This window comes from Anomaloglossus baeobatrachus, chromosome 7 (assembly GCF_048569485.1).
Source record: "Anomaloglossus baeobatrachus isolate aAnoBae1 chromosome 7, aAnoBae1.hap1, whole genome shotgun sequence".
Classification (NCBI taxonomy): domain Eukaryota; kingdom Metazoa; phylum Chordata; class Amphibia; order Anura; family Aromobatidae; genus Anomaloglossus; species Anomaloglossus baeobatrachus.
The window spans coordinates 8,998,712-9,026,599 of record NC_134359.1 but is presented as its reverse complement, the minus strand read 5'-3'; the positions used below and the strand labels follow the sequence as shown (position 1 = coordinate 9,026,599).

Genomic DNA, 27,888 nt, shown 5'->3' with positions numbered 1-27,888 from the left:
CAGATTTTTGGGTCCCCCTCCTCCCGCCCCCCCCGGATCGCGGTCTGACAGTCTGATACATATGTGCAGATTCTTGGGTCCCCCCGGATCACGGTCTGACGGTCTGATACATATGTGCAGATTCTTGGGTCCCCCCCGGCCCACCTTCTTCCCGGATCGTGGTCTGATTCATATGTGCAGATTCTTGGGTCCCCCCAAGCCCGCCCCCACGGATCATGGTCTGATAGTCTGATACATATGTGCAGATTTTTGTGTCCCCCCCCGGCCTGCCTCCCCGGATCGTGGTCTGATACATATGTGCAGATTCTTGGGTCCCCCCCAGCCCGCATCGTGGTCTGATACATATGTGCAGATTCTTGGGTCCCCCCGGCCCGCCTTCCCGGATTGTGGTCTGATACATATGTGCAGATTTTTGGGTCCCCCCCGGCCCGCCCCCCGGGTCCCGGTCTCAGGATCGGTTTTGCACTGTGTTTATCATTATATTGGGCAGGGCGTTTCGCCGCTTCTTCCAGGACCCGAGCTCGCTGGAGTAGCTCTTCATCTGCTGGAACCAGTGCTGAGTTTGGGAATTGTCCGTGTCCCGGAATACAAACCCTTCTCTCCTGACCTCCAGGAGCTCGAAGGTGTCGTCACAGTCTGGATCAGAAGACACCACACAGTGGGCCAGTCTCAGGGGGTCCCTGAGCATCACAAATTTCCCGTTGCTTTTGTCTTTAATAAGCACCAGGACTGCATCTTTCACTGTTCTGTCGGAGGAGCCGCCTTCCAGGCCAGAGTCTGACGTCCTCTTCACGTTCACTATCAGGAGCGCGTGCACATTGTGGAACTTTAGCGCCTTGCACCCCTTCTTCACCCATTGCCCGTCTGTCGGCTGAGCCATCTGCAGGAGCCCCTCTTTAATGAAGCGCGTCTCCTCCCGGGGCCAGCCCACCTGCTTGATGGCCATCTCCCTCATCTCGATGTTGGTCACCTCCCTGTTCTTCCTGCTGTCCCTGCGGAAGGAGCGCAGCATCCAGGGGTTCCCCTCCTGCCGGGTCTTCATGTTGATGTGCTCCAGGTGCGACTCGATCCTGCTCTTGGCCTCCCACAGGCCGCTGTGATCCGGATGAAACTCTGTGGTGCTCTTGAGGATCCGGCTCAGCAGCAGCGGGTACTTGGTGGCCCTCTGGAGGGGAGCCATGAGGAAGGAGCGCAGGTTCATGCGTCGCAGGGCAGTGTTATCGTTCTGAGACACGTCCAGAAAGATCCTGAAAAGAAGAGGCAGACGTGGTCAGGACAATCCGCAATGTTCTGCTGCAGATGCTGCAGCACCTCTTACTTCATATCTAAGTTGCACCTAACATTTAGGGGACATTTACTGAAGGTGAGAATTATGGGAACCAGGGCGTCAGTCAGTGACATCTGTGCGGGAGCTCTGGTCCCGGGTGGTATCATCTCTGATCCGATAGGGGTGGTGGTCCTGCGCCGTCTCACCTGAGAAGCTCCTTCTCCTTCTCCAGAGCGTTCAGCGTGGCCATGGAGGTCGGCTGCTGGAGGCAGTAAGTCTGGAAGGCCGGGAGCATGTTCACAAAGTCCAGGAAGATCTCCCCGATGCAGACGGTCATCAGATCATCGTCCCCCTGAGGAAACACAGTGAAACGCATCAGCAGGTCCCCACCGGAGCCGATAGAGATTGCTCAAGAACAGTAAATATCTGCAGGAACAGCGCCACACCTGTCCACAGGTTATATCTGGTATTGCAAGTTACTTCAGTGGAGATAATATCCAATACCAGACACAATCCATGGACAGGGGAGGAGGGGTTTTAGAAGAAAGCCGCCATGTTTAGATACGGGGTGGTTTAGTGATGACAGTTCCCCCCCACACACACAAGCACGCTCAATTCTGCTGAGTGTGCATGTGTCCTGCAGTGGAGTAAGCTGCTGCTGGTCCTCATCTCCTGCAGGACCGGGCATGTTGGGAGCCTACATGGGGCGGATGCTGATGACACCAGGGGGTCTGGATAGACCGATCTCAGGCGTCGTCCTCTCACCTGGTCGAAGGCTTGGTCTATCTCCTCCTGGAGGACCTCCAGGAACTTCTCGTTGAGGTCGAGCAGCTCTTGGATGTTGCTGAACACCACAGCCAGCTGTTCGCGTGTCAGCAGCCCGGCCGTCTGCATGGGCAGGTAGAACTCCTCCTTTATGATCCGCAGGTCCTCGCCGTAGCTGGATTCGGTGTTGACGAACTCCAGGACGGCCTCTTTCCGCTCTGTCCTCCGGGTGACGCATCGGGTGCACAGCGTCTCTCGCCTCTTTCCTCTGCTCTCAGCGTCCATAGCTAGGTTTCTCTCGCCGCAGTCGATGCACGGCCGGTGCGCCTCCCACGCCTCCAGAGAAGCCGCCGCTCCCGCTACTCGAGCTCTCCACTTTCTGGAAAGTGCGTCTCCAATGCCGCTGTCCACCCTCTCCACCTCCCCGGGCTTCACGGCTCGTGTGCTCCCTTCACATTCTTCCTTCTCATCGTTGACCCCGACGATCCCGCTGTCCGTACTCAGGCTGCTGATGTTGCTCCAGCGATGGCGCGATCGGTACGAGTGACCCGCGGGGTCGGTATTGGAGCTGCACCCTGTCGTGGTGTTCGCCTTCATCAGGACCGGCCCTGTGCAATACAGAAGATGCTAATCAGCAATGTCACCTGTGTGCGCTCGCCGCCATATTATCACCTCATATAGCTATACATCTGATGCTGCCGTGTATGGAAAGACTTCTCTACAGTCCCAGCAGTATCAGGGTCTTCAAATATATGGCAGCTGCCCTGAGAAATTGTTATACAAGATTATTAGATTAGTCACCCACATGGGTTGTAATACCAGGCATGGCCATGGACAGGAGAGGCGCCATGTTTGATTCTGATTTAAGTCTGGAATGACATTGAATCCACAGGACATTTCCCGGTGATTCGTATGGAAACAAAGGGACATTTCCGGGGCTAAACCCAGCGAGCCCCAAAATGCCCTGCACAGTGCCGCTGTACGTGCTGCTGTGTAAAGTCACATCATGTACAGTGCAGTGTGACCAGCATGGCGTGCCGAGGCCTCGGGTTATTATGGTCTGGATATCCCTCCTCTGAGCAGCACCGTCAACCCCGGCTGCCGAGTGTAACCTACCCCTCATAGATTGCTCTATGCAGATGTGTGGTCCTGCAGACTGAGAGATAACAGGAAAGCAGCAGAATTGGAACTGCAGCTCTGGAGGAAATGTGAGCAGTAGACAAGGCTGTGGACAGAGCCGGTGCGGATATCGGTTGGCTCCATCTGATTGACAGTTACCGTTCTCTCTGTCCTGTCTCTGATTGACAGTTACCGTTCTCTCTGTCCTGCCTCTGATTGACAGTTACCGTTCTCTCTGTCCTGTCTCTGATTGACAGTTATCGTTCTCTCTGTCCTGTCTCTGACTGACAGTTCACATTCTCTCTGTCCTGCCTCTGACTGAGTTACCTTTCGTTCTCTCTGTCCTGTCTCTGATTGACAGTTACCGTTCTCTCTGTCCTGTCTCTGATTGACAGTTACCGTTCTCTCTGTCCTGTTTCTGATTGACAGTTACCGTTCTCTCTGTCCTGCTTCTGATTGACAGTTATCGTTCTCTCTGTCCTGTCTCTGACTGACAGTTCACATTCTCTCTGTCCTGCCTCTGACTGAGTTACCTTTCGTTCTCTCTGTCCTGTCTCTGATTGACAGTTACCGTTCTCTCTGTCCTGTCTAATATTGACAGTTACCATTCTCTCTGTCCTGTCTCTGACTGACAGTTCACATTATCTCTGTCCTGCCTCTGACTGAGTTACCTTTCGTTCTCTCTGTCCTGTCTCTGATTGACAGTTACCGTTCTCTCTGTCCTGTCTCATATTGACAGTTACCATTCTCTCTGTCCTGTCTCTGATTGACAGTTATCGTTCTCTCTGTCCTGTCTCATATTGACAGTTACCGTTCTCTCTGTCCTGTCTCTGATTGACAGTTATCGTTCTCTCTGTCCTGTCTCTGATTGACAGTTACCGTTCTCTCTGTCCTGCCTCTGATTGACAGTTATTGTTCTCTCTGTTCTGTCTGATTGACAGTTACCATTCTCTCTGTCCTGCCTCTGATTGACAGTTATCGTTCTCTCTGTCCTGTCTCATGTTGACATTTACCGTTCTCTCTGTCCTGTCTCTGATTGACAGTTATTGTTCTCTCTGTCCTGTCCCTGATTGACAGTTATCATTCTCTCTATCCTGTCTCTGATTGACAGTTACCGTCCTCTCTGTCATGTCTCTGACTGACAGTTATCGTTCTCTCTGTCCTGCCTCTGATTGACAGTTACCATTCTCTCTGTCCTGCCTCTGATTGACAGTTATCGTTCTCTCTGTCATGTCTCTGATTGACAGTTACTGTTCTCTCTGTCCTGCCTCTGATTGACAGTTACCATTCTCTCTGTCTTGTCTCTGACTGACAGTTACCATTCTCTCTGTCCTGCTTCTGATTGACAGTTATTGTTCTCTCTGTCCTGCCTCTGATTGACAGTTACCGTTCTCTCTGTCCTTCCTCTGATTGACAGTTACCGTTCTCTCTGTCCTTCCTCTGATTGACAGTTACCGTTCTCTCTGTCCTGTCTCTGACTGACACAGTTACTGTTCTCTCTGTCCTGCCTCTGATTGACAGTTACCATTCTCTCTGTCCTGTCTCTGACTGACAGTTCACATTATCTCTGTCCTGCCTCTGACTGAGTTACCTTTCGTTCTCTCTGTCCTGTCTCTGATTGACAGTTACCGTTCTCTCTGTCCTGTCTCATATTGACAGTTACCATTCTCTCTGTCCTGTCTCTGATTGACAGTTATCGTTCTCTCTGTCCTGTCTCTGATTGACAGTTATCGTTCTCTCTGTCCTGTCTCTGATTGACAGTTATCGTTCTCTCTGTCCTGTCTCTGATTGACAGTTATCGTTCTCTCTGTCCTGTCTCATATTGACAGTTACCGTTCTCTCTGTCCTGTCTCTGATTGACAGTTATCGTTCTCTCTGTCCTGTCTCTGATTGACAGTTACCGTTCTCTCTGTCCTGTCTCTGATTGACAGTTATTGTTCTCTCTGTTCTGTCTGATTGACAGTTACCATTCTCTCTGTCCTGCCTCTGATTGACAGTTATCGTTCTCTCTGTCCTGTCTCCTGTTGACATTTACCGTTCTCTCTGTCCTGTCTCTGATTGACAGTTATTGTTCTCTCTGTCCTGTCCCTGATTGACAGTTATCATTCTCTCTATCCTGTCTCTGATTGACAGTTACCGTCCTCTCTGTCATGTCTCTGACTGACAGTTATCGTTCTCTCTGTCCTGCCTCTGATTGACAGGTACCATTCTCTCTGTCCTGCCTCTGATTGACAGTTATCGTTCTCTCTATCATGTCTCTGATTGACAGTTACTGTTCTCTCTGTCCTGCCTCTGATTGACAGTTACCATTCTCTCTGTCCTGTCTCTGACTGACAGTTACCATTCTCTCTGTCCTGCTTCTGATTGACAGTTATTGTTCTCTCTGTCCTGCCTCTGATTGACAGTTACCGTTCTCTCTGTCCTTCCTCTGATTGACAGTTACCGTTCTCTCTGTCCTTCCTCTGATTGACAGTTACCGTTCTCTCTGTCCTGTCTCTGACTGACACAGTTACTGTTCTCTCTGTCCTGCCTCTGATTGACAGTTACCATTCTCTCTGTCCTGTCTCTGACTGACAGTTCACATTATCTCTGTCCTGCCTCTGACTGAGTTACCTTTCGTTCTCTCTGTCCTGTCTCTGATTGACAGTTACCGTTCTCTCTGTCCTGTCTCATATTGACAGTTACCATTCTCTCTGTCCTGTCTCTGATTGACAGTTATCGTTCTCTCTGTCCTGTCTCTGATTGACAGTTATCGTTCTCTCTGTCCTGTCTCTGATTGACAGTTACCGTTCTCTCTGTCCTGTCTCTGATTGACAGTTATCGTTCTCTCTGTCCTGTCTCTGACTGACAGTTCACATTCTCTCTGTCCTGCCTCTGACTGAGTTACCTTTCGTTCTCTCTGTCCTGTCTCTGATTGACAGTTACCGTTCTCTCTGTCCTGTCTCTGATTGACAGTTACCGTTCTCTCTGTCCTGTTTCTGATTGACAGTTACCGTTCTCTCTGTCCTGCTTCTGATTGACAGTTATCGTTCTCTCTGTCCTGTCTCTGATTGACAGTTATCGTTCTTTCTGTCCTGTCTCTGACTGACAGTTCACATTCTCTCTGTCCTGCCTCTGACTGAGTTACCTTTCGTTCTCTCTGTCCTGTCTCTGATTGACAGTTACCGTTCTCTCTGTCCTGTCTAATATTGACAGTTACCATTCTCTCTGTCCTGTCTCTGACTGACAGTTCACATTATCTCTGTCCTGCCTCTGACTGAGTTACCTTTCGTTCTCTCTGTCCTGTCTCTGATTGACAGTTACCGTTCTCTCTGTCCTGTCTCATATTGACAGTTACCATTCTCTCTGTCCTGTCTCTGATTGACAGTTATCGTTCTCTCTGTCCTGTCTCTGATTGACAGTTATCGTTCTCTCTGTCCTGTCTCTGATTGACAGTTATCGTTCTCTCTGTCCTGTCTCTGATTGACAGTTATCGTTCTCTCTGTCCTGTCTCATATTGACAGTTACCGTTCTCTCTGTCCTGTCTCTGATTGACAGTTATCGTTCTCTCTGTCCTGTCTCTGATTGACAGTTACCGTTCTCTCTGTCCTGCCTCTGATTGACAGTTATTGTTCTCTCTGTTCTGTCTGATTGACAGTTACCATTCTCTCTGTCCTGCCTCTGATTGACAGTTATCGTTCTCTCTGTCCTGTCTCATGTTGACATTTACCGTTCTCTCTGTCCTGTCTCTGATTGACAGTTATTGTTCTCTCTGTCCTGTCCCTGATTGACAGTTATCATTCTCTCTATCCTGTCTCTGATTGACAGTTACCGTCCTCTCTGTCATGTCTCTGACTGACAGTTATCGTTCTCTCTGTCCTGCCTCTGATTGACAGTTACCATTCTCTCTGTCCTGCCTCTGATTGACAGTTATCGTTCTCTCTGTCATGTCTCTGATTGACAGTTACTGTTCTCTCTGTCCTGCCTCTGATTGACAGTTACCATTCTCTCTGTCTTGTCTCTGACTGACAGTTACCATTCTCTCTGTCCTGCTTCTGATTGACAGTTATTGTTCTCTCTGTCCTGCCTCTGATTGACAGTTACCGTTCTCTCTGTCCTTCCTCTGATTGACAGTTACCGTTCTCTCTGTCCTTCCTCTGATTGACAGTTACCGTTCTCTCTGTCCTGTCTCTGACTGACACAGTTACTGTTCTCTCTGTCCTGCCTCTGATTGACAGTTACCATTCTCTCTGTCCTGTCTCTGACTGACAGTTCACATTATCTCTGTCCTGCCTCTGACTGAGTTACCTTTCGTTCTCTCTGTCCTGTCTCTGATTGACAGTTACCGTTCTCTCTGTCCTGTCTCATATTGACAGTTACCATTCTCTCTGTCCTGTCTCTGATTGACAGTTATCGTTCTCTCTGTCCTGTCTCTGATTGACAGTTATCGTTCTCTCTGTCCTGTCTCTGATTGACAGTTATCGTTCTCTCTGTCCTGTCTCTGATTGACAGTTATCGTTCTCTCTGTCCTGTCTCATATTGACAGTTACCGTTCTCTCTGTCCTGTCTCTGATTGACAGTTATCGTTCTCTCTGTCCTGTCTCTGATTGACAGTTACCGTTCTCTCTGTCCTGCCTCTGATTGACAGTTATTGTTCTCTCTGTTCTGTCTGATTGACAGTTACCATTCTCTCTGTCCTGCCTCTGATTGACAGTTATCGTTCTCTCTGTCCTGTCTCCTGTTGACATTTACCGTTCTCTCTGTCCTGTCTCTGATTGACAGTTATTGTTCTCTCTGTCCTGTCCCTGATTGACAGTTATCATTCTCTCTATCCTGTCTCTGATTGACAGTTACCGTCCTCTCTGTCATGTCTCTGACTGACAGTTATCGTTCTCTCTGTCCTGCCTCTGATTGACAGGTACCATTCTCTCTGTCCTGCCTCTGATTGACAGTTATCGTTCTCTCTATCATGTCTCTGATTGACAGTTACTGTTCTCTCTGTCCTGCCTCTGATTGACAGTTACCATTCTCTCTGTCCTGTCTCTGACTGACAGTTACCATTCTCTCTGTCCTGCTTCTGATTGACAGTTATTGTTCTCTCTGTCCTGCCTCTGATTGACAGTTACCGTTCTCTCTGTCCTTCCTCTGATTGACAGTTACCGTTCTCTCTGTCCTTCCTCTGATTGACAGTTACCGTTCTCTCTGTCCTGTCTCTGACTGACAGTTACCGTTCTCTCTGTCCTGCCTCTGATTGACAGTTACCATTCTCTCTGTCCTGTCTCTGATTGACAGTTCACATTCTCTCTGTCCTGCCTCTGATTGACAGTTACCGTTCTCTCTGTCCTGTCTCTGATTGACAGTTATCGTTCTCTCTGTCCTGTCTCATATTGACAGTTACCGTTCTCTCTGTCCTGTCTCTGATTGACAGTTACCGTTCTCTCTGTCCTGCCTCTGATTGACAGTTACCATTCTCTCTGTCCTGTCTCTGACTGACAGTTACAGTTCTCTCTGTCCTGCTTCTGATTGAGTTATTGTTCTCTCTGTCCTGCCTCTGATTAACAGTTACCGTTCTCTCTGTCCTGCCTCTGATTGACAGTTACCATTCTCTCTGTCCTGTCTCTGATTGACAGTTCACATTCTCTCTGTCCTGTCTCTGACTGACAGTTACCATTCTCTCTGTCCTGTCTCTGATTGACAGTTCACATTCTCTCTGTCCTGTCTATGATTGACAGTTATCGTTCTCTCTGTCCTGTCTCTGATTGACAGTTATCGTTCTCTCTGTCCTGTCTCATATTGACAGTTACCGTTCTCTCTGTCCTGTCTCTGATTGACAGTTATAGTTCTCTCTGTTCTGTCTCTGATTGACAGTTACCATTCTCTCTGTCCTGCCTCTGATTGACAGTTATCGTTCTCTCTGTCCTGTCTCATAATGACATTTACCGTTCTCTCTGTCCTGTCTCTGATTGACAGTTATTGTTCTCTCTGTCCTGTCCCTGATTGACAGTTATCATTCTCTCTATCCTGTCTCTGATTGAGTTACCGTCCTCTCTGTCATGTCTCTGACTGACAGTTATCGTTCTCTCTGTCCTGCCTCTGATTGACAGTTACCGTTCTCTGTCCTGCCTCTGATTGACAGTTATTGTTCTCTTTGTCCTGTCTCTGATTGACAGTTATTGTTCTCTCTGTCCTGTCTCTGATTGACAGTTATCATTCTCTCTGTCCTGTCTCTGACTGACAGTTACCGTTCTCTCTGTCCTGCTTCTGATTGACAGTTATTGTTCTCTCTGTCCTGCCTCTGATTGACAGTTACCGTTCTCTCTGTCCTTCCTCTGATTGACAGTTACCGTTCTCTCTGTCCTTCCTCTGATTGACAGTTACCGTTCTCTCTGTCCTGTCTCTGACTGACAGTTACCGTTCTCTCTGTCCTGCCTCTGATTGACAGTTACCATTCTCTCTGTCCTGTCTCTGATTGACAGTTCACATTCTCTCTGTCCTGCCTCTGATTGACAGTTACCGTTCTCTCTGTCCTGTCTCTGATTGACAGTTATCGTTCTCTCTGTCCTGTCTCATATTGACAGTTACCGTTCTCTCTGTCCTGTCTCTGACTGACAGTTACCGTTCTCTCTGTCCTACCTCTGATTGACAGTTACCATTCTCTCTGTCCTGTCTCTGATTGACAGTTCACATTCTCTCTGTCCTGTCTCTGATTCACAGTTATCGTTCTCTCTGTCCTGTCTCTGATTGACAGTTATCGTTCTCTCTGTCCTGTCTCATATTGACAGTTACCGTTCTCTCTGTCCTGTCTCTGATTGACAGTTATTGTTCTCTCTGTTCTGTCTCTGATTGACAGTTACCATTCTCTCTGTCCTGCCTCTGATTGACAGTTATCGTTCTCTCTGTCCTGTCTCATAATGACATTTACCGTTCTCTCTGTCCTGTCTCTGATTGACAGTTATTGTTCTCTCTGTCCTGTCCCTGATTGACAGTTATCATTCTCTCTATCCTGTCTCTGATTGAGTTACCGTCCTCTCTGTCATGTCTCTGACTGACAGTTATCGTTCTCTCTGTCCTGCCTCTGATTGACAGTTACCGTTCTCTGTCCTGCCTTTGATTGACAGTTATTGTTCTTTGTCCTGTCTCTGATTGAGTTATTGTTCTCTCTGTCCTGTCTCTGATTGACAGTTATCATTCTCTCTGTCCTATCTCTGACTGACAGTTACTGTTCTCTCTGTCCTGCTTCTGATTGACAGTTATTGTTCTCTCTGTCCTGCCTCTGATTGACAATTACCGTTCTCTCTGTCCTTCCTCTGATTGACAATTACCGTTCTCTCTGTCCTTCCTCTGATTGACAGTTACCGTTCTCTCTGTCCTGTCTCTGACTGACAGTTACCGTTCTCTCTGTCCTGCCTCTGATTGACAGTTACCATTCTCTCTGTCCTGTCTCTGATTGACAGTTCACATTCTCTCTGTCCTGCCTCTGATTGACAGTTACCGTTCTCTCTGTCCTGTCTCTGATTGACAGTTATCGTTCTCTCTGTCCTGTCTCATATTGACAGTTACCGTTCTCTCTGTCCTGTCTCTGACTGACAGTTACCGTTCTCTCTGTCCTGCCTCTTATTGACAGTTACCATTCTCTCTGTCCTGTCTCTGATTGACAGTTCACATTCTCTCTGTCCTGTCTCTGATTCACAGTTATCGTTCTCTCTGTCCTGTCTCTGATTGACAGTTATCGTTCTCTCTGTCCTGTCTCATATTGACAGTTACCGTTCTCTCTGTCCTGTCTCTGATTGACAGTTATTGTTCTCTCTGTTCTGTCTCTGATTGACAGTTACCATTCTCTCTGTCCTGCCTCTGATTGACAGTTATCGTTCTCTCTGTCCTGTCTCTGATTGACAGTTCACATTCTCTCTGTCCTGTCTCTGATTGACAGTTATTGTTCTCTCTGTCCTGTCTCTGATTGACAGTTACCATTCTCTCTGTCCTGCCTCTGATTGACAGTTACCGTTCTCTCTGTCCTGTCTCTGACAGTTATCGTTCTCTCTGTCCTGTCTCATATTGACAGTTATCGTTCTCTCTGTCCTGTCTCTGATTGACAGTTACCGTTCTCTCTGTCCTGCTTCTGATTGACAGTTATTGTTCTCTCTGTCCTGCCTCTGATTGACAGTTACCGTTCTCTCTGTCCTTCCTCTGATTGACAGTTACCGTTCTCTCTGTCCTTCCTCTGATTGACAGTTACCGTTCTCTCTGTCCTGTCTCTGACTGACAGTTACCGTTCTCTCTGTCCTGCCTCTGATTGACAGTTACCATTCTCTCTGTCCTGTCTCTGATTGACAGTTCACATTCTCTCTGTCCTGTCTCTGATTGACAGTTATCGTTCTCTCTGTCCTGTCTCTGATTGACAGTTATCGTTCTCTCTGTCCTGTCTCATATTGACAGTTACCGTTCTCTCTGTCCTGTCTCTGATTGACAGTTATCGTTCTCTCTGTCCTGCCTCTGATTGACAGTTATTGTTCTCTCTGTTCTGTCTCTGATTGACAGTTACCATTCTCTCTGTCCTGCCTCTAATTGACAGTTATCGTTCTCTCTGTCCTGTCTCATATTGACATTTACCGTTCTCTCTGTCCTGTCTCTGATTGACAGTTATTGTTCTCTCTGTCATGTCTCTGACTGACAGTTATCGTTCTCTCTGTCCTGCCTCTGATTGACAGTTACCGTTCTCTGTCCTGCCTCTGATTGACAGTTATTGTTCTCTCTGTCCTGTCTCTGATTGACAGTTACTGTTCTCTCTGTCCTGCCTCTGATTGACAGTTACCATTCTCTCTGTCATGTCTCTGACTGACAGTTATCGTTCTCTCTGTCCTGCCTCTGATTGACAGTTACCGTTCTCTGTCCTGCCTGATTGACAGTTATTGTTCTCTCTGTCCTATCTCTGATTGACAGTTACTGTTCTCTCTGTCCTGCCTCTGATTGACAGTTACCATTCTCTCTGTCCTGTTTCTGACTGACAGTTACCGTTCTCTCTGTCCTGCTTCTGATTGACAGTTATTGTTCTCTCTGTCCTGCCTCTGATTGACAGTTACCGTTCTCTCTGTCCTTCCTCTGATTGACAGTTACCGTTCTCTCTGTCCTTCCTCTGATTGACAGTTACCGTTCTCTCTGTCCTGTCTCTGACTGACAGTTACCGTTCTCTCTGTCCTGCCTCTGATTGACAGTTCACATTCTCTCTGTCCTGCCTCTGACTGACAGTTACCGTTCTCTCTGTCCTGCCTCTGACTGACAGTTCACATTCTCTCTGTCCTGTCTCTGACTGAGTTACCTTTCGTTCTCTCTGTCCTGTCTCTGATTGACAGTTACCGTTCTCTCTGTCCTGCCTCTGATTGACAGTTCACATTCTCTCTGTCCTGCCTCTGACTGACAGTTACCGTTCTCTCTGTCCTGCCTCTGATTGACAGTTACCATTCTCTCTGTCCTGTCTCTGATTGACAGTTCACATTCTCTCTGTCCTGCCTTGATTGACAGTTACCGTTCTCTCTGTCCTGCCTCTGATTGACAGTTACCGTTCTCTCTGTCCTGCCTCTGATTGACAGTTACCGTTCTCTCTATCCTGCCTCCTCTTCTGAGCATGGTGACGAGCCGCTGCTGCGATTTTCAGCTCTAACTGTTTCCTCTTCACGGCATCGGTGGGCATGGGGTCACTGAAGTGTGGGCGAAGACGACACCCGCGTTGGGCCTTTCCAGACTCTGCAGCCTCGTGAGTCATGTCTGAGCTGGACCTCCGACACCCAGGGCCGCAGATCTGGAAAATAAAGCATTTAATTGATGATCACCCCCATGCAGGTGACTCGGTGATTTGTGTGCAGTGTGGGGAGATATGGGATATGTGAGGGTGCACACTGTGTGCGATTCATACTGCGTATACACGGCGGTGTCTGTGTGCAGTGTGGGGAGATATGGGATATGTGAGGGTGCACACCGTGTGCGATTCATACTGCGTATACACGGCGGTGTCTGTGTGCAGTGTGGGGAAATATGGGATATGTGAGGGTGCACACCGTGTGCGATTCATACTCCATATAGACGGCCGTGTCTGTGTGCAGTGTGGGGAGATATTGGATATGTGAGGGTGCACACCGTGTACGATTCATCCTCCGTATACATGGCGGTGTCTGTGTGCAGTGTGGGGAGATATGGGATATGTGAGGGTGCACACTGTGTGCGATTCATCATCCGTATACACGGCGGTGTCTGTGTGCAGTGTGGGGAGATATTGGATATGTGAGGGTGCACGCCGTGTGCGATTCATGCTCCGAAAACACGGCGGTGTCTATGTGCAATGTGGGGAGATATGGGATATGTGAGGGTGCACACCGTGTGAGATTCATACTCCGTATACACGGCGGTGTCTGTGTGCAGTGTGGGGAGATATTGGATATGTGAGGGTGCACACTGTGTGCGATTCATACTCCATATACACGGCGGTGTCTGTGTGCAGATTGTTGTCACTGATGTGCCCTGATCTCTGGATCATCAGATCTGTATCCGATCTGCTCAGCAATTCCCCGGTCAGCGTTCACCTAAGTGCACAGAGCATCTCAGCCGGCGGCACATATAAGCTCATGGAGACCCCCACAGCGCCCCCACAGGCCTCGCTCCACCATAGGGAACCATTCCCAAGAGGAGTATACCTGACAGGAATGAGATAACATACCGCAATGTCACCCCCCATCCCGCACCCGAGCACCCCCATACTTACACTGGGCTTGGGGTCGCAGGTCAGCTCTTTGCTTGCTGTGCTTTTACTCATTTTTGTTGCCATGGATACAGCAGATGATTGACAGGTCTGTCGCTCTGGCGTGTGATTGGCTTTTGGGATGTCATATGATGCGCTGGTCGGGGTCTCGGAACTTTCAGAGCTGCAGCTGTTGGAAAAGCAAAATGTAACAATCAGAGAAGTGAATAATGTGTCCTGCGCAAGAGGACAACTCCTCCTGGAAATGGTATTGTCAAGCAACAAAAAAGTAATCCCCGTCACCACGCCCGGGTCACCAGAACGAGCCACAAAATCAGTCATCAACTCAGAACAAAGAATCGGAGAAGTGTCCGGGGAGGAGAGAAGAATACGCTGGGACAACTGGTGAGAATCCGGCACAGGGGCGGCCCGGACGGCGGCAGAGCGACCATCAACAGACCGAAGGCGCCGAGCACAAGGGGATTATTGGGGCCTTCAGAAGAATCGGTTTTCTACTGGAAACCGCACATGGAAATGCCTGTTTTGTAGGGGATGGGGGGTGGAGGGGGGATTTAAGCATTTTTTTAAGCCTTTTGACTTGACGTGTGAATTTTGGACTGGATTTCAGGAGAACTCCACCGCAGACATGACAGGCACTTTTATTTATTTACCAGCATTTTCCATAATCTATAGCAGCGGGAAAAAACTAATAGAAGAGGAAGAATAGAGGAGGAAGAGTAGAAGGGGAAGAGTAGAAGGGGAAAAATAGAAGAGGAAGAGTAGAAGGGGAAGAGTAGAAGGGGAAGAGCAGAAGAGGAAGAGTAGAAGGATAAGAGTAGAAGAAGAAGAGTAGAAGGGGAAGAGTAGACGAGGAAGAGTAGAAGGGGAAGAGTAGACGAGGAAGAGTAGAAGGGGAAGAGTGGAAGAGGAAGAGTGGAAGAGGAAGAGTGGAAGAGGAAGAGTGGAAGAGGAAAAGTGGAAGAGGAAGAGTAGAAGGGGAAGAGTAGAAGGAGAAAAGTAGAAGGGGAAGAGTAGAAGGGGAAGAGTAGAAGAAGAAGAGTAGAAGGGGAAGAGTAGAAGAAGAAGAGTAAAAGGGGAAGAGTAGAAGGGGAAGAGTAGAAGGGGAAGAGTAGAAGGGGAAGAGTAGAAGAGGAAGAGTAGAAGGGGAAGAGGAAGAGTAGAAGAGGAAGAGTAGAAGAAGAAGAGTAGAAGGAGAAGAATAGAAGAGGAAATGTAGAAGGGGAAGAGTAGAAGGAGAAGAGTAGAAGAGGAAGAGTAGAAGAGGAAGAGTAGAAGAGGAAGAGTAGAAGGGGAAGAGTAGAAGGGGAAGAGTAGAAGGGGAAGAATAGAAGAAGAAAAGTAGAAGGGGAAGAGTAGAAGGGGAAGAGTAGAAGAAGAAGAGTAGAAGGGGAAGAGTAGAAGGGGAAGAGTAGAAGAGGAAGAGTAGAAGGGGAAGAGTAGAAGGAGAAGAGGAAGAGTAGAAGAGGAAGAGTAGAAGAAGAAGAGTAGAAGGAGAAGAGGAAGAGTAGAAGAGGAAGAGTAGAAGAAGAAGAGTAGAAGGAGAAGAATAGAAGAGGAAGAGTAGAAGGGGAAGAGTAGAAGGAGAAGAGTAGAAGAGGAAGAGTAGAAGAGGAAAAGTAGAAGAGGAAGAGTAGAAGAGGAAGAGTAGAAGAGGAAGAGTAGAAGGGGAAGAGTAGAAGGGGAAGAGTAGAAGGGGAAGAATAGAAGAGGAAAAATAGAAGAGGAAGAGTAGAACAGGAAGAGTAGAAGGAGAAGAGTAGAAGGAGAAGAGTAGAAGAGGAAGAATAGAAGGGGAAGAGTAGAAGAGGAAGAGTAGAAGAGGAAGAATAGAAGGGGAAGAGTAGAAGGGGAAGAGTAGAAGAGGAAGAGTAGAAGGGGAAGAGTAGAAGAGGAAGAGTAGAAGAGGATGAGTAGAAGAGGAAGAGTAGAAGGAAAAGAGTAAAAGAGGAAAAGTAGAAGGAGAGGAATAGAAGAGGAATAGTAGAAGGAGAAAAGTAGAAGAGGAAGAGTAGAAGAGGAAGAGTAGAAGGGGAAGAGTAGAAGGGAAAGAGTAGAAGAGGAAGAGTAGAAGGGGAAGAGTAGAAGGGGAAGAGTAGAAGAGGAAGAGTAGAAAGGGAAGAATAGAAGGGGAATAGTAGAAGAGGAAGAGTAGAAGAGGAAGAGTAGAAGGGGAACAGTAGAAGGGGAAGAGTAGAAGAGGAAGAATAGAAGAGGAAGAGTAGAAGGGGAAGAGAAGAAGGGGAAGAGTAGAAGGGGAAAAGTAAAAGAGGAAGAGTAGAAGAGGAAGAGTAAAAGAGGAAGAGTAGAAGGGGAAGAGTAAAAGAGGAAGAGTAGAAGGGGAAGAGAAGAAGGGGAAGAGTAGAAGGGGAAAAGTAAAAGAGGAAGAGTAGAAGAGGAAGAGTAAAAGAGGAAGAGTAGAAGGGGAAGAGTAGAAAAGGAAGAGTAGAAGAGGAAGAGTAGAAGAGGAAGAGTAAAAGAGGAAGAGTAAAAGAGGAAGAGTAGAAGGGGAAGAGAAGAAGGGGAAGAGTAGAAGGGGAAAAGTAAAAGAGGAAGAGTAAAAGAGGAAGAGTAAAAGAGGAAGAGTAAAAGAGGAAGAGTAAAAGAGGAAGAGTAAAAGAGGAAGAGTAAAAGAGGAAGAGTAGAAGGGGAAGAGTAGAAGAGGAACAGTAAAAGGGGAAGAGTAGAAGGGGAAGAGTAGAAGGGGAAGAGAAGAAGGGGAAGAGTAGAAGGACTGAGACGGGCTTCCAGAATTGCTGAGCGCAGATGGAAGAAGTCTCATTCCACTGAGCACTTCATTGCATATAAAGAGTCCCTCCCACTTTCAAGTCCACACTCACTGCTGCAAAACAAACCTACTTCTCATCCCTCATATCCTCTCTCTCTCTCACAACCCTAAACAGCTATTCAACACTTTCAATTCTCTCCTCCGCCCTCCAGCACCACCTCCCTCTCCTCTCCTCCGTCCTCCAGCACCACCTCCCTCTCCTCTCATCTCAGCTGAAGACTTTGCCTCTTTCTTCAAGCAGAAGATTGACAGCATCAGAGCAAGCTTTGTCCTACAATCCCACAGCCCCTCATCATAGCTACTCAGCCCTCTTCCTCCAAATCCAACTTCTCCACCATGACAGAAAACAATCTTTCCACTCTACTCTCAAGATCACATCTAACCACCTGTGCACTGGACCCGCTCCCATCGCACCTCATCCCCAACATCACCGCAGTCCTCATCCCAGCCCTAACCCATCTCTTCAACCTATCACTAACAAGTGGTGTATTCCCCTCATGCTTTAAACATGCCTCCATTACACCCATCGTCAAAAAGCCCTCCCTTGACCCATCCTCTGTGTCAAACTATCGCCCCATATTCCTTCTCCCCTATGCCTCAAAACTACTGGAACAGCATGTCCATCTTGAATTGTTCTCATACCTCTCCTCCTGCTCCCTCTTTGACCAGCTACAATCTGGCTTCCGACCACATCACTCTACTGAAACTGCCCTAACCAAAGTCACCAATGATCTACTAACCGCCAAAGCCAAGTGACACTACTCTATCCTCCTCCTCCTGGACCTGTCTTCTGCCTTCGACACAGTAGACCATTCCCTCCTACTACAGCTTCTCTCAGCTCTGGGCATCACAGACTTGGCCCTATCTTGGATATCCTCATACCTAACCGACCGAACTTTCAGCGTCTCCCATTCTCACACCACTTCCTCATCTCGCCCCATATCTGTTGGTGTCCCCCAAGGCTCAGTTCTTGGACCCCTGCTGTTCTCCATCTACACCTTCGGCTTGGGACAGCTCATAGAGTCCCACGGCTTTCAGTATCATCTCTATGCTGATAATACGCAGATCTAACTCTCTGGACCTGACATTACCTCTCTACTAACCAAAATTCCACAATGTCTGTCTGCTATTTCATCCTTCTTCTCTGCGCGATTCCAAAAGCTTAATGAGAACAAAACAGAATTCATTGTCTTTCCTCCTCCTCACTCATCTCCTCCAACAAGCCTTTCCATCAAACTCGATGGTTGCTCACTCTCCCCAGTCTCACAAGCTCGTTGCCTTGGAGTAACCCTCGACTCTGCTCTACCCTTCAAGCCACACATCCAAGCCCTCTTCACCTCATGCCGACTACAACTCAAAAATATCTCCCGGATCCGTGCTTTCCTTAACCAAGAATCAGCAAAAACATTAGTGCATGCCCTCATCATCTCCTGCCTCGACTACTGCAACCTCCTGCTCTCTGGCCTCCCTTCCAACACTTTGGCACCCCTCCAATCTATCCTAAACTCTGCGGCCCGCTTAATCCACCTCTCCCCTCGCTATTCCCCAGCCTCGCCACTCTGCCAATCCCTTCACTGGCTTCCCATCGCCCGACTCCAGTTCAAAACATTACCATGAGAAACAAAGCCATGCACAACCTGTCTCCTCCCTACATCTGTGACCTAGTCTCCCGGTACCTACCTGCACGCAACCTCAGATCCTCACAAGATCTCCTTCTCTGCTCCTCTCTTATCTCCTCTTCCCACAATTGCGTACAAGATTTCTCCCGTTCCTCCCCCATACTCTGGAACGCTCTACCTCAGCATATTAGACTCTCCCCTACCGTGGAAAGCTTCAAGAGGAACCTCAAGACCCATCTCTTACAACAAACCTACAACCTACAGTAACCCTCAGTCCAGTAGACCACTGCGCAACCAGCTCTGTCCTCACCTATTGTACCATCACCCATTCCCTGTAGACTGTGAGCCCTCGCGGGCAGGGTCCTCTCTCCTCCTATACCAGTCTGTTTGTACTGTTAATGATTGTTGTACGTATACCCTCTTTCACTTGCAAAGCGCCATGGAATAAATGGCGCTACAATAATAATAAATAATAATAAAAAAAAAAAGAGGAAGAGTAGAAAAGGAAGAGAAGAAGGGGAAGAGGAGAAGGAGAAGTAGAAGGAGAAGAATAGAAGAGTAGAAGGGGAAGAGTAGAAGAGGAAGAGTAGAAGAGGAAGAGTAGAAGGGGAAGAGTAGGAGAGGAAGAGTAGAAGGGGAAGAGTAGAAGGGGAAGAGTAGAAGGGGAAGAGTAGAAGGGGAAGAGTAGAAGGGGAAGAGTAGAAGGAGAAGAGTAGAAGGGGAAGAGTAGAAGGGGAAGAGTAGAAGGGGAAGAGTAGGAGAGGAAGAGTAGAAGGGGAAGAGTAGAAGGGGAAGAGTAGAAGGGGAAGAGTAGAAGGGGAAAATTAGAAGGGGAAGAGTAGAAGAGGAAGAGTAGAAGGGGAAGAGTAGAAGAGGAAGAGTAGAAGAGGAAGAGTAGAAGAGGAAGAGTAGAAGGGGAAGAGTAGGAGAGGAAGAGTAGAAGGGGAAGAGTAGAAGGAGAAGAGTAGAAGGGGAAGAGTAGAAGGGGAAGAGTAGAAGAGGAAGAGTAGAAGAGGAAGAGTAGAAGAGGAAGAGTAGAAGAGGAAGAGTAGAAGGGGAAGAGTAGGAGAGGAAGAGTAGAAGGAGAAAAGTAGAAGAGGAAGAGTAGAAGGGGAAGAGTAGGAGAGGAAGAGTAGAAGGGGAAGAGTAGAAGAGGAAGAGTAGAAGGGGAGAATAGAAGGGGAAGAGTAGAAGGAGAAGATAGAAGGGGAAGATAGAAGGGGAAGAGTAGAAGAGGAAGAGTAGAAGGGGAAGATAGAAGGGGAAGATAGAAGGGGAAGATAGAAGGGGAAGAGTAGAAGGGGAAGAGTAGGAGAGGAAGAGTAGAAGGGGAAGAGTAGAAGAGGAAGAGTAGAAGGGGGAGAATAGAAGGGGAAGAGTAGAAGGGGAAGATAGAAGGGGAAGAGTAGAAGGGGAAGAGTAGAAGAGGAAGAGTAGAAGAGGAAGAGTAGAAGGGGGAGAATAGAAGGGGAAGAGTAGAAGGGGAAGATAGAAGGGGAAGATAGAAGAGGAAGAGTAGAAGAGGAAGAGTAGAAGAGGAAGAGTAGAAGGGGAAGAGTAGGAGAGGAAGAGTAGAAGGGGAAGAGTAGAAGAGGAAGAGTAGAAGGGGGAGAATAGAAGGGGAAGAGTAGAAGGGGAAGATAGAAGGGGAAGATAGAAGGGGAAGATAGAAGGGGAAGAGTAGAAGAGGAAGAGTAGAAGGAGAAGAATAGAAGAGGAAGAGTAGAAGGAGAAAAGTAGAAGAGGAAGAGTAGAAGAGGAAGAGTAGAAGGGGAAGAGTACAAGAGGAAGAGGAGAAGGGGAAGAGTACAAGGAGAAGAAAAGAGGAAGAAAAGAAGAGGAAGAATAGAAGAGGAAGAGTAGAAGGGCAAGAATAGAAGGGGAAGAGTAGAAGGGGAAGAGTAGAAGGAGAAGAGTAGAAGAGGAAGAGTAGAAGGAGAAGAGTAGAAGGGGAAGAGTAGAAGAGGAAGAGTAGAAGAGGAAGAGTAGAAGGGGAAGAGTAGAAGAGGAAGAGTAGAAGGGGAAGAGTAGAAGGAGAAGAATAGAAGAGGAAGAGTAGAAGGGGAAGAGTAGAAGGAGAAGAATAGAAGAGGAAGAGTAGAAGGGGAAGAGTAGAAGGAGAAGAGTAGAAGAGGAAGAGTAGAAGGAGAAGAGTAGAAGGGGAAGAGTAGAAGAGGAAGAGTAGAAGAGGAAGAGTAGAAGGGGAAGAGTAGAAGAGGAAGAGTAGAAGGGGAAGAGTAGAAGGGGAAGAATAGAAGGGGAAGAGTAGAAGGAGAAGAGTAGAAGAGGAAGAGTAGAAGGAGAAGAGTAGAAGGGGAAGAGTAGAAGAGGAAGAGTAGAAGAGGAAGAGTAGAAGGGGAAGAGTAGAAGAGGAAGAGTAGAAGGGGAAGAGTAGAAGAGGAAGAGTAGAAGGGGAAGAGTAGAAGGAGAAGAATAGAAGGGGAAGAGTAGAAGGGGAAGAGTAGAAGGGGAAGAGTAGAAGGAGAAGAATAGAAGGGGAAGAGTAGAAGGGGAAGAGTAGAAGGAGAAGAGTAGAAGAGGAAGAGTAGAAGGAGAAGAGTAGAAGGGGAAGAGTAGAAGAGGAAGAGTAGAAGGAGAAGAGTAGAAGGGGAAGAGTAGAAGAGGAAGAGTAGAAGAGGAAGAGTAGAAGGGGAAGAGTAGAAGAGGAAGAGTAGAAGGGGAAGAGTAGAAGAGGAAGAGTAGAAGGGGAAGAGTAGAAGGAGAAGAATAGAAGGGGAAGAGTAGAAGGGGAAGAGTAGAAGGGGAAGAGTAGAAGGAGAAGAATAGAAGGGGAAGAGTAGAAGGGGAAGAGTAGAAGGAGAAGAGTAGAAGAGGAAGAGTAGAAGGAGAAGAGTAGAAGGGGAAGAGTAGAAGAGGAAGAGTAGAAGAGGAAGAGTAGAAGGGGAAGAGTAGAAGAGGAAGAGTAGAAGAAGGGGAAGAGTAGAAGGGGAAGAATAGAAGGGGAAGAGTAGAAGGAGAAGAGTAGAAGAGGAAGAGTAGAAGGAGAAGAGTAGAAGGGGAAGAGTAGAAGAGGAAGAGTAGAAGAGGAAGAGTAGAAGGGGAAGAGTAGAAGAGGAAGAGTAGAAGGAGAAGAGTAGAAGGGGAAGAGTAGAAGAGGAAGAGTAGAAGAGGAAGAGTAGAAGGGGAAGAGTAGAAGGGGAAGAGTAGAAGGGGAAGAGTAGAAGGAGAAGAATAGAAGAGGAAGAGTAGAAGAGGAAGAGTAGAAGAGGAAGAGTAGTAGAGGAAGAGTAGAAGAGGAAGAGTAGAAAAGTATCTCCAAAGTTTACAGGAGCTTTTGTGGCATTTTTGGGTGGATCTGCTCCATAAGACTCTACACATAACTCCTTGTGCACAAAGCCTTCCACGCTCCACACTCGGGGTGGGACAAGTCCTGTAATCGGGGATTCGGGAGACACATGACCGTCTTTCCCCCACATTACGGGGACCTGTCACCTCACCAATGTCCAGGGTTTGCTCAGTTTTATTCCCGCTACTCTCATGAGTTCTTTTTAACTCCTCCGTACATTTACAGACAAGGGATTTTTGGGGTCCAATTCTTCTGGCCTTTACACAGGGGGTAATTATACAGACACCTCCAGAGAATGCTGTCTGCTACGCTCCCTTAGAATACACCCCAAATTTAGTGCAAAATAAAAAGGCCCATAACTCTTGGAAGTGCATGACAGAATATAAAAAACATTAGGAAAGCACCGGGAATCAAATAGGAGCAAAAGGTGATGATTTTCACTTGAGGATAAGTCCTCTAGGAACAAAAATTTTGAGAAATCTGTGATGAAAACCTGCTGAAGTCTGCAAAATAACTGAATACCCCCCAAATATTGGCTTGTATTCAACAAGAACCCAGGGCAATAATGGGGGTCATAAATCCCAGACCACCTCCTCATTTCTTGATGTAGAATGGAGATGTAAGGAGGTGGGCAGAGGTGTTAGGGGATGGACAGAGGTGTAAGGAGATGGACGGAGGTGTAAGGAGATGTACAGAGGTTTAAGGAGATGGACGGAGGTGCAAGGAGGTGGATGAAGGTGACAGAGGTGTAAGGAGGTGGATGGAGGTATAAGGAGGTGGACGGAGGTGTATGAAGATCTAAGGAAGTGGATGGAGGTGTAAGGAGGTGGATAGAGGTGTATGGAGGTGGACAGAGGTCTAAAGATATCTAAGGAAGTGGATGGAGGTGTAAGGAGGTGGACGGAGGTGTAAGGAGGTGGACGGAGGTGTATGAAGGTGGACAGAGGTCTAAGGAGATCTAAGGAAGTGGATGGAGGTGTAAGGAGGTGGACGGAGGTGTAAGGAGGTGGATAGAGGTGTATGGAGGTGAACAGAGGTCTAAGGAGATCTAAGGAAGTAGATGGAGGTGTAAGGAGGTGGATGGAGGTGGATAGAGGTGTATGGAAGTGAACAGAGGTCTAAGGAGATCTAAGGAAGTAGATGGAGGTGTAAGGAGGTGGATGGAGGTGGATAGAGGTGTATGGAAGTGAACAGAGGTCTAAGGAGATCTAAGGAAGTAGATGGAGGTGTAAGGAGGTGGATTGAGGTGTAAGGAAGTGGATGGAGGTGTATGGAGGTGGACAGAGGTCTAAGGAAATCTAAGGAAGTGGACTGAGGTGGACGGAGGTGTGAGAAGGTGTAAGGCATGGGACCTGTGGTCGTATTTCATTCATGAAGACACCAATTGCGTGAATGCTGTGTAATAATGCATGAATGCAGGAATGTATATTGTGTAAGATGTAGCAGTGTTGATAATGGAATGTAGATGTTCCTGTATAATGTAAGGCATAGCAGTGTTATGTGGGATGTAATAATGCAGAGGATTATAGTGTGTATAGAAATGTAGGTAAAAGGTTAAGTCTGCCCAGCAATAGGCTGTAGGGGCAGCCATGGTGGGACCAGCCCATAGGGGAAGGGTCAGCCTGCAGGGAAAGGAACAGGTTTCCTTCTAGAACTTCAGACACATTAGTTTGCAGCTAGAGCAGACGTGCTTCTGCCCCATGACGTGGGTGTTCCTACAGCTAAGAGAGACATGAGCCAGGGATAGCGTGCAAAGGAGGTGGAAGGTTCATAAAGTATTCTTCCTAAACTGGCCAGTGTGGTGACCAGGAGAATGAGTGACTGGGGTAGTCGGTTCCTCACACAGGACGCTCAGCATCGAGGCCCCAGTCTACGACTACAGAAGGTGAAGCTGGCAACCCATCTCCTAGGCAAGGAGAAGTGTAAGGGACAGGATGACTCTCATGGACGGTACTGTGATGTTGAGCCGGGTGGTGGTGAAGCAATCGGGACTATTGAGGACAGGAACAACTAGGCTGGACGGAGTGGAGGGACTATTGGTGGCGACGCCTTGTCTTGAGCAAGAAACATTTGTGACAATGTGCACCCGCTATTCCCTGTGTGTTTGTCAAGTTACATTTACGTACAAGACTGTGCCAGCCTACAAGGGCGAATTGCCCTCACGACACAAGTCCACACACCCAGCCAGGACCACCCCATCACTCCTGTAGCGTGCCGGGGCGAGAGAACAGCAGCTCGCCCCAATTATCGCCCCGCGCCACGCTACAGTATATCTGAGAGGAAGGACAGTTCCACAGTCTCTGATGATGTTACTGAATGTTCAGCGTCACCATCGTCATCACCAGGGCATTTGATAAGTAAGCGTCAGACATCACACTACCTTTTCTTGATCAGATCCAGAGCCGATCCTATGAGGCCGTCCTTCATCTTCTGCAGCTTGGCGCCATAACCGGACAGATCAGTTGCTTCTAAAAGCAAAGATGGACAGCAAGAAGAATGGGCTTCAGAAGGGAGACCCTGCTCAGCCATCCCGGGGAGTCCACTAGCGATGTTTGCACCAGACACATGGGGCTCACACACCACAAGCTCCTCTTTCGTGCTATGCATGTTTAACGCCTGCAATGGAAACCTTGAAACAGGACAGGAACAAATGGGAGCTGTGAACGCCGGCCGACACGAGGGGTGCGCTCTGCGGTCTAGTAGCCTATCCTGTGCCATGAACGGATCTCCAGTGTTAGCGCCACCGTCAGGCTGGGGGAGATCCAGCAAAGCACCAGTCCCGTGCAATGCAGACGTGGAGCCTTGTATGGTGGCCTTGCTTGGAGAATCAGTGCCGGGAGTTTGGTAACAGCTGGTGTCCGGCTCGTGTCCTGAGGTTGCACTAATGGAGGAGTCCGTGGGTTGCACGTGGACATCATATTTCTTTTCCTTACTGCGCAGCCTCTTGAATTCTTCGAATGTTGGGATGTAGAACCTGACCTTGTTACTTGGCCTTGCAGTGGCCTCTGCCTCCAATATTCTGCCTGGCCACGGCCTCTGCTCCTTGAAGGACTCTGCCGTCTCTGCTTCCACCATTCTGCCTGGCCACGGCCTCTGCTCCTTGAAGGACTCTGCCGTCTCTGCCTCCAGCGTTCTGCCTGGCCACGGCCTCTGCTCTTTGAAGGACTCTGCCGTCTTTGACTTGACTAGACTTTTGCTGTCATTCTCTTCTTGGTACAGAGTCAGGTTGGGGGAGCTGTTTTGCCTGCGGAGCTGTAATCTCCGTCTCGCCTCCTGTTTAATGTGCTCTGGGTCGGCTCTGAGATGTAAGAGACTTGTGCTTTGCCGGGTTGCCGGCATTGTGCTCCTTGGCAGTGCAGGGCTGGCAGAGATTGCACTACATGGCGCCTTGTGTTTGCAGGACTGGCATAGTCTATCTGTGGCTTCCCTTGCCACGCAGCCCACTAGACAGGCCTGGGGGCGGAGGGGCCTGCTGGGTTCTATGATTTTGGAGCTGTGCGTCCTCAGCCTCTCCTTCAGTTCCCTTTTGGCATCACCATAGGAGACCTTGTCATCCGCTGAAAGAAAAAGCCACTGATGAACTTTGGCAAAAGGAGGCGCAGGAAAGTGGTGCTGGCCGGCCACTGTCTCTGACAGGCCCCGGAGAAGCGTACTCCCTGCGGATCCTTCTGAAAGGTGTCTGGTGCTTCTACAGTGCAGCAGGAACTCGCTATCCATGCTCCTATAATGTGCAAACACGCTGGACTCTGCCCAGTGGAGGTTCTCCAAGCTCCGATACAGTCGCGGTTCCACCGCCGTGCCCAGTGGTGCATTCCCTGCGTGGCATGCCGGCAGCGGGTGACACTGCCCTCCAGGAACATGGCAAGCTACATTCTTTAATGGATGCATGCTGCTCGGCGAGGACGTCTCTAAGCCATGGCTGGTGCACAGCAGATAGTTCTGGGGGCTTGGAATGACGCTGCAATGTTCATGCGTTTCATCCGCGCGGATGTATGTCATAGCAGATGGACATGGGAGCTTTGCACACGGATGTTGAAGGAGATAGAGGGGTCCCTGTAAGCAGCCGTGATGATGCGGAGCGTCCATAGTATGGAAAGCAGCTGCTCAGTCTGCTGGGAGTACTCACATTCTGCCAGAGTTATTGAGCTCTTTATGTGGAGACCATGATGGCGATGTCCTGGAATGGATCCAATCAGGTGACTTATCCTGAGCAATAAAGAAAAGACAGATTTAGGATGCTTTATACACAACAACGGATCACAATTACTATAATACTGCTCCTATATACAAGAATATAACTACTATAAAACTGCCACTTATGTAAAAGAATAGAACTGCTATAATACTGCCCCTATATACAAGAATATAACTACTATAATACTGCCCCTATATACAAGAATATAACTACTATAATACTGCCCCTATGTACAAGAATATAACTACTATAATACTGCTCCTATAGACAAGAATATAACTACTATAATACTGCCCCTATGTACAAGAATATAACTACTATAATACTGCCCCCTATGTACAAGAATATAACTACTATAATACTGCTCCTATGTACAAGAATATAACTACTATAATACTGCCCCTATATACAAGAATATAACTACTATAATACTGCCCCTATGTACAAGAATATAACCACTATAATACTGCCCCTATATACAGGAATATAACTACTATAATACTGCCCCTATGTACAAAAATATAACTACTATAATACTGCTCCCTATGTACAAGAATATAACTACTATAATACTGCTCCAATATACAAGAATATAACTACTATAATACTGCTCCTATATACAAGAATATAACTACTATAATACTGCCACTTATGTAAAAGAATAGAACTGCTATAATACTGCCCCTATATACAAGAATATAACTACTATAATACTGCCCCTATGTACAAGAATATAACCACTATAATACTGCCCCTATATACAGGAATATAACTACTATAATACTGCCCCTATGTACAAGAATATAACTACTATAATACTGCTCCTATGTACAAGAATATAACTACTATAATACTGCCCCTATGTACAAGAATATAACTACTATAATACTGCCCCTATGTACAAGAATATAACCACTATAATACTGCCCCCTATGTACAAGAATATAACTACTATAATACTGCTCCTATATACAAGAATATAACTACTATAATACTGCTCCTATATACAAGAATATAACTACTATAATACTGCCACTTATGTAAAAGAATAGAACTGCTATAATACTGCCCCTATATACAAGAATATAACTACTATAATACTGCCCCTATGTACAAAAATATAACCACTATAATACTGCCCCCTATGTACAAGAATATAACTACTATAATACTGCTCCCTATGTACAAGAATATAACTACTATAATACTGCCCCCTGTGTACAGGAATATAACTACTATAAAACTGCCACTTATGTAAAAGAATAGATCTGCTATAATACTGCCCCTATATACAAGAATATAACTACTATAATACTGCCCCTATGTACAAGAATATAACCACTATAATACTGCCCCTGTATACAGGAATATAACTACTATAATTCTGCCCCTATGTACAAGAATATAACTACTATAATACTGCTCCTATGTACAAGAATATAACTACTATAATACTGCCCCTATGTACAAGAATATAACTACTATAATACTGCTCCCTATGTACAAGAATATAACTACTATAATACTGCTCCTATGTACAAGAATATAATTACTATAATACTGCCCCTATGTACAAGAATATAACTACTATAATACTGCTCCTATGTACAAGAATATAACTACTATAATACTGCCCCTATGTACAAGAATATAACTACTATAATACTGCCCCTATGTACAAGAATATAACTGCTATAATACTGCTCCAATATACAAGAATATAACTACTATAATACTGCTCCTATATACAAGAATATAACTACTATAATACTGCCCCTATGTACAAGAATATAACTACTATAATACTGCTCCTATGTACAAGAATATAACAACTATAATACTGCCCCTATGTACAAGAATATAACTACTATAATACTGCCCCTATGTACAAGAATATAACCACTATAATACTGCCCCCTATGTACAAGAATATAACTACTATAATACTGCTCCTATATACAAGAATATAACTACTATAATACTGCTCCTATATACAAGAATATAACTACTATAATACTGCCACTTATGTAAAAGAATAGAACTGCTATAATACTGCCCCTATATACAAGAATATAACTACTATAATACTGCCCCTATGTACA

General features: G+C 47.0%; 1 protein-coding gene across 2 annotated transcripts in view; it reads right to left on the bottom strand.

Moving 5' to 3' along the window:
• Positions 1–279: 279 nt before the first annotated feature.
• The window catches only part of LOC142244913 (uncharacterized), a 120,627-nt gene continuing 93,018 nt past the window's right edge, over positions 280–27,888 (bottom strand). For both annotated transcript variants that reach the window (XM_075317017.1, XM_075317016.1), the window contains exons 2-7: positions 23,972–25,797; positions 13,884–14,049; positions 12,722–12,926; positions 2,033–2,640; positions 1,474–1,619; positions 280–1,247 (exon numbers count right to left, since the gene is read on the bottom strand). In XM_075317017.1, the coding sequence (XP_075173132.1) occupies positions 449–1,247; positions 1,474–1,619; positions 2,033–2,640; positions 12,722–12,926; positions 13,884–14,049; positions 23,972–25,677 (3,630 nt within the window). In that variant the 5' untranslated portion in view covers positions 25,678–25,797 and the 3' untranslated portion in view covers positions 280–448. The remainder of the gene's footprint in view (positions 1,248–1,473; positions 1,620–2,032; positions 2,641–12,721; positions 12,927–13,883; positions 14,050–23,971; positions 25,798–27,888) is intronic.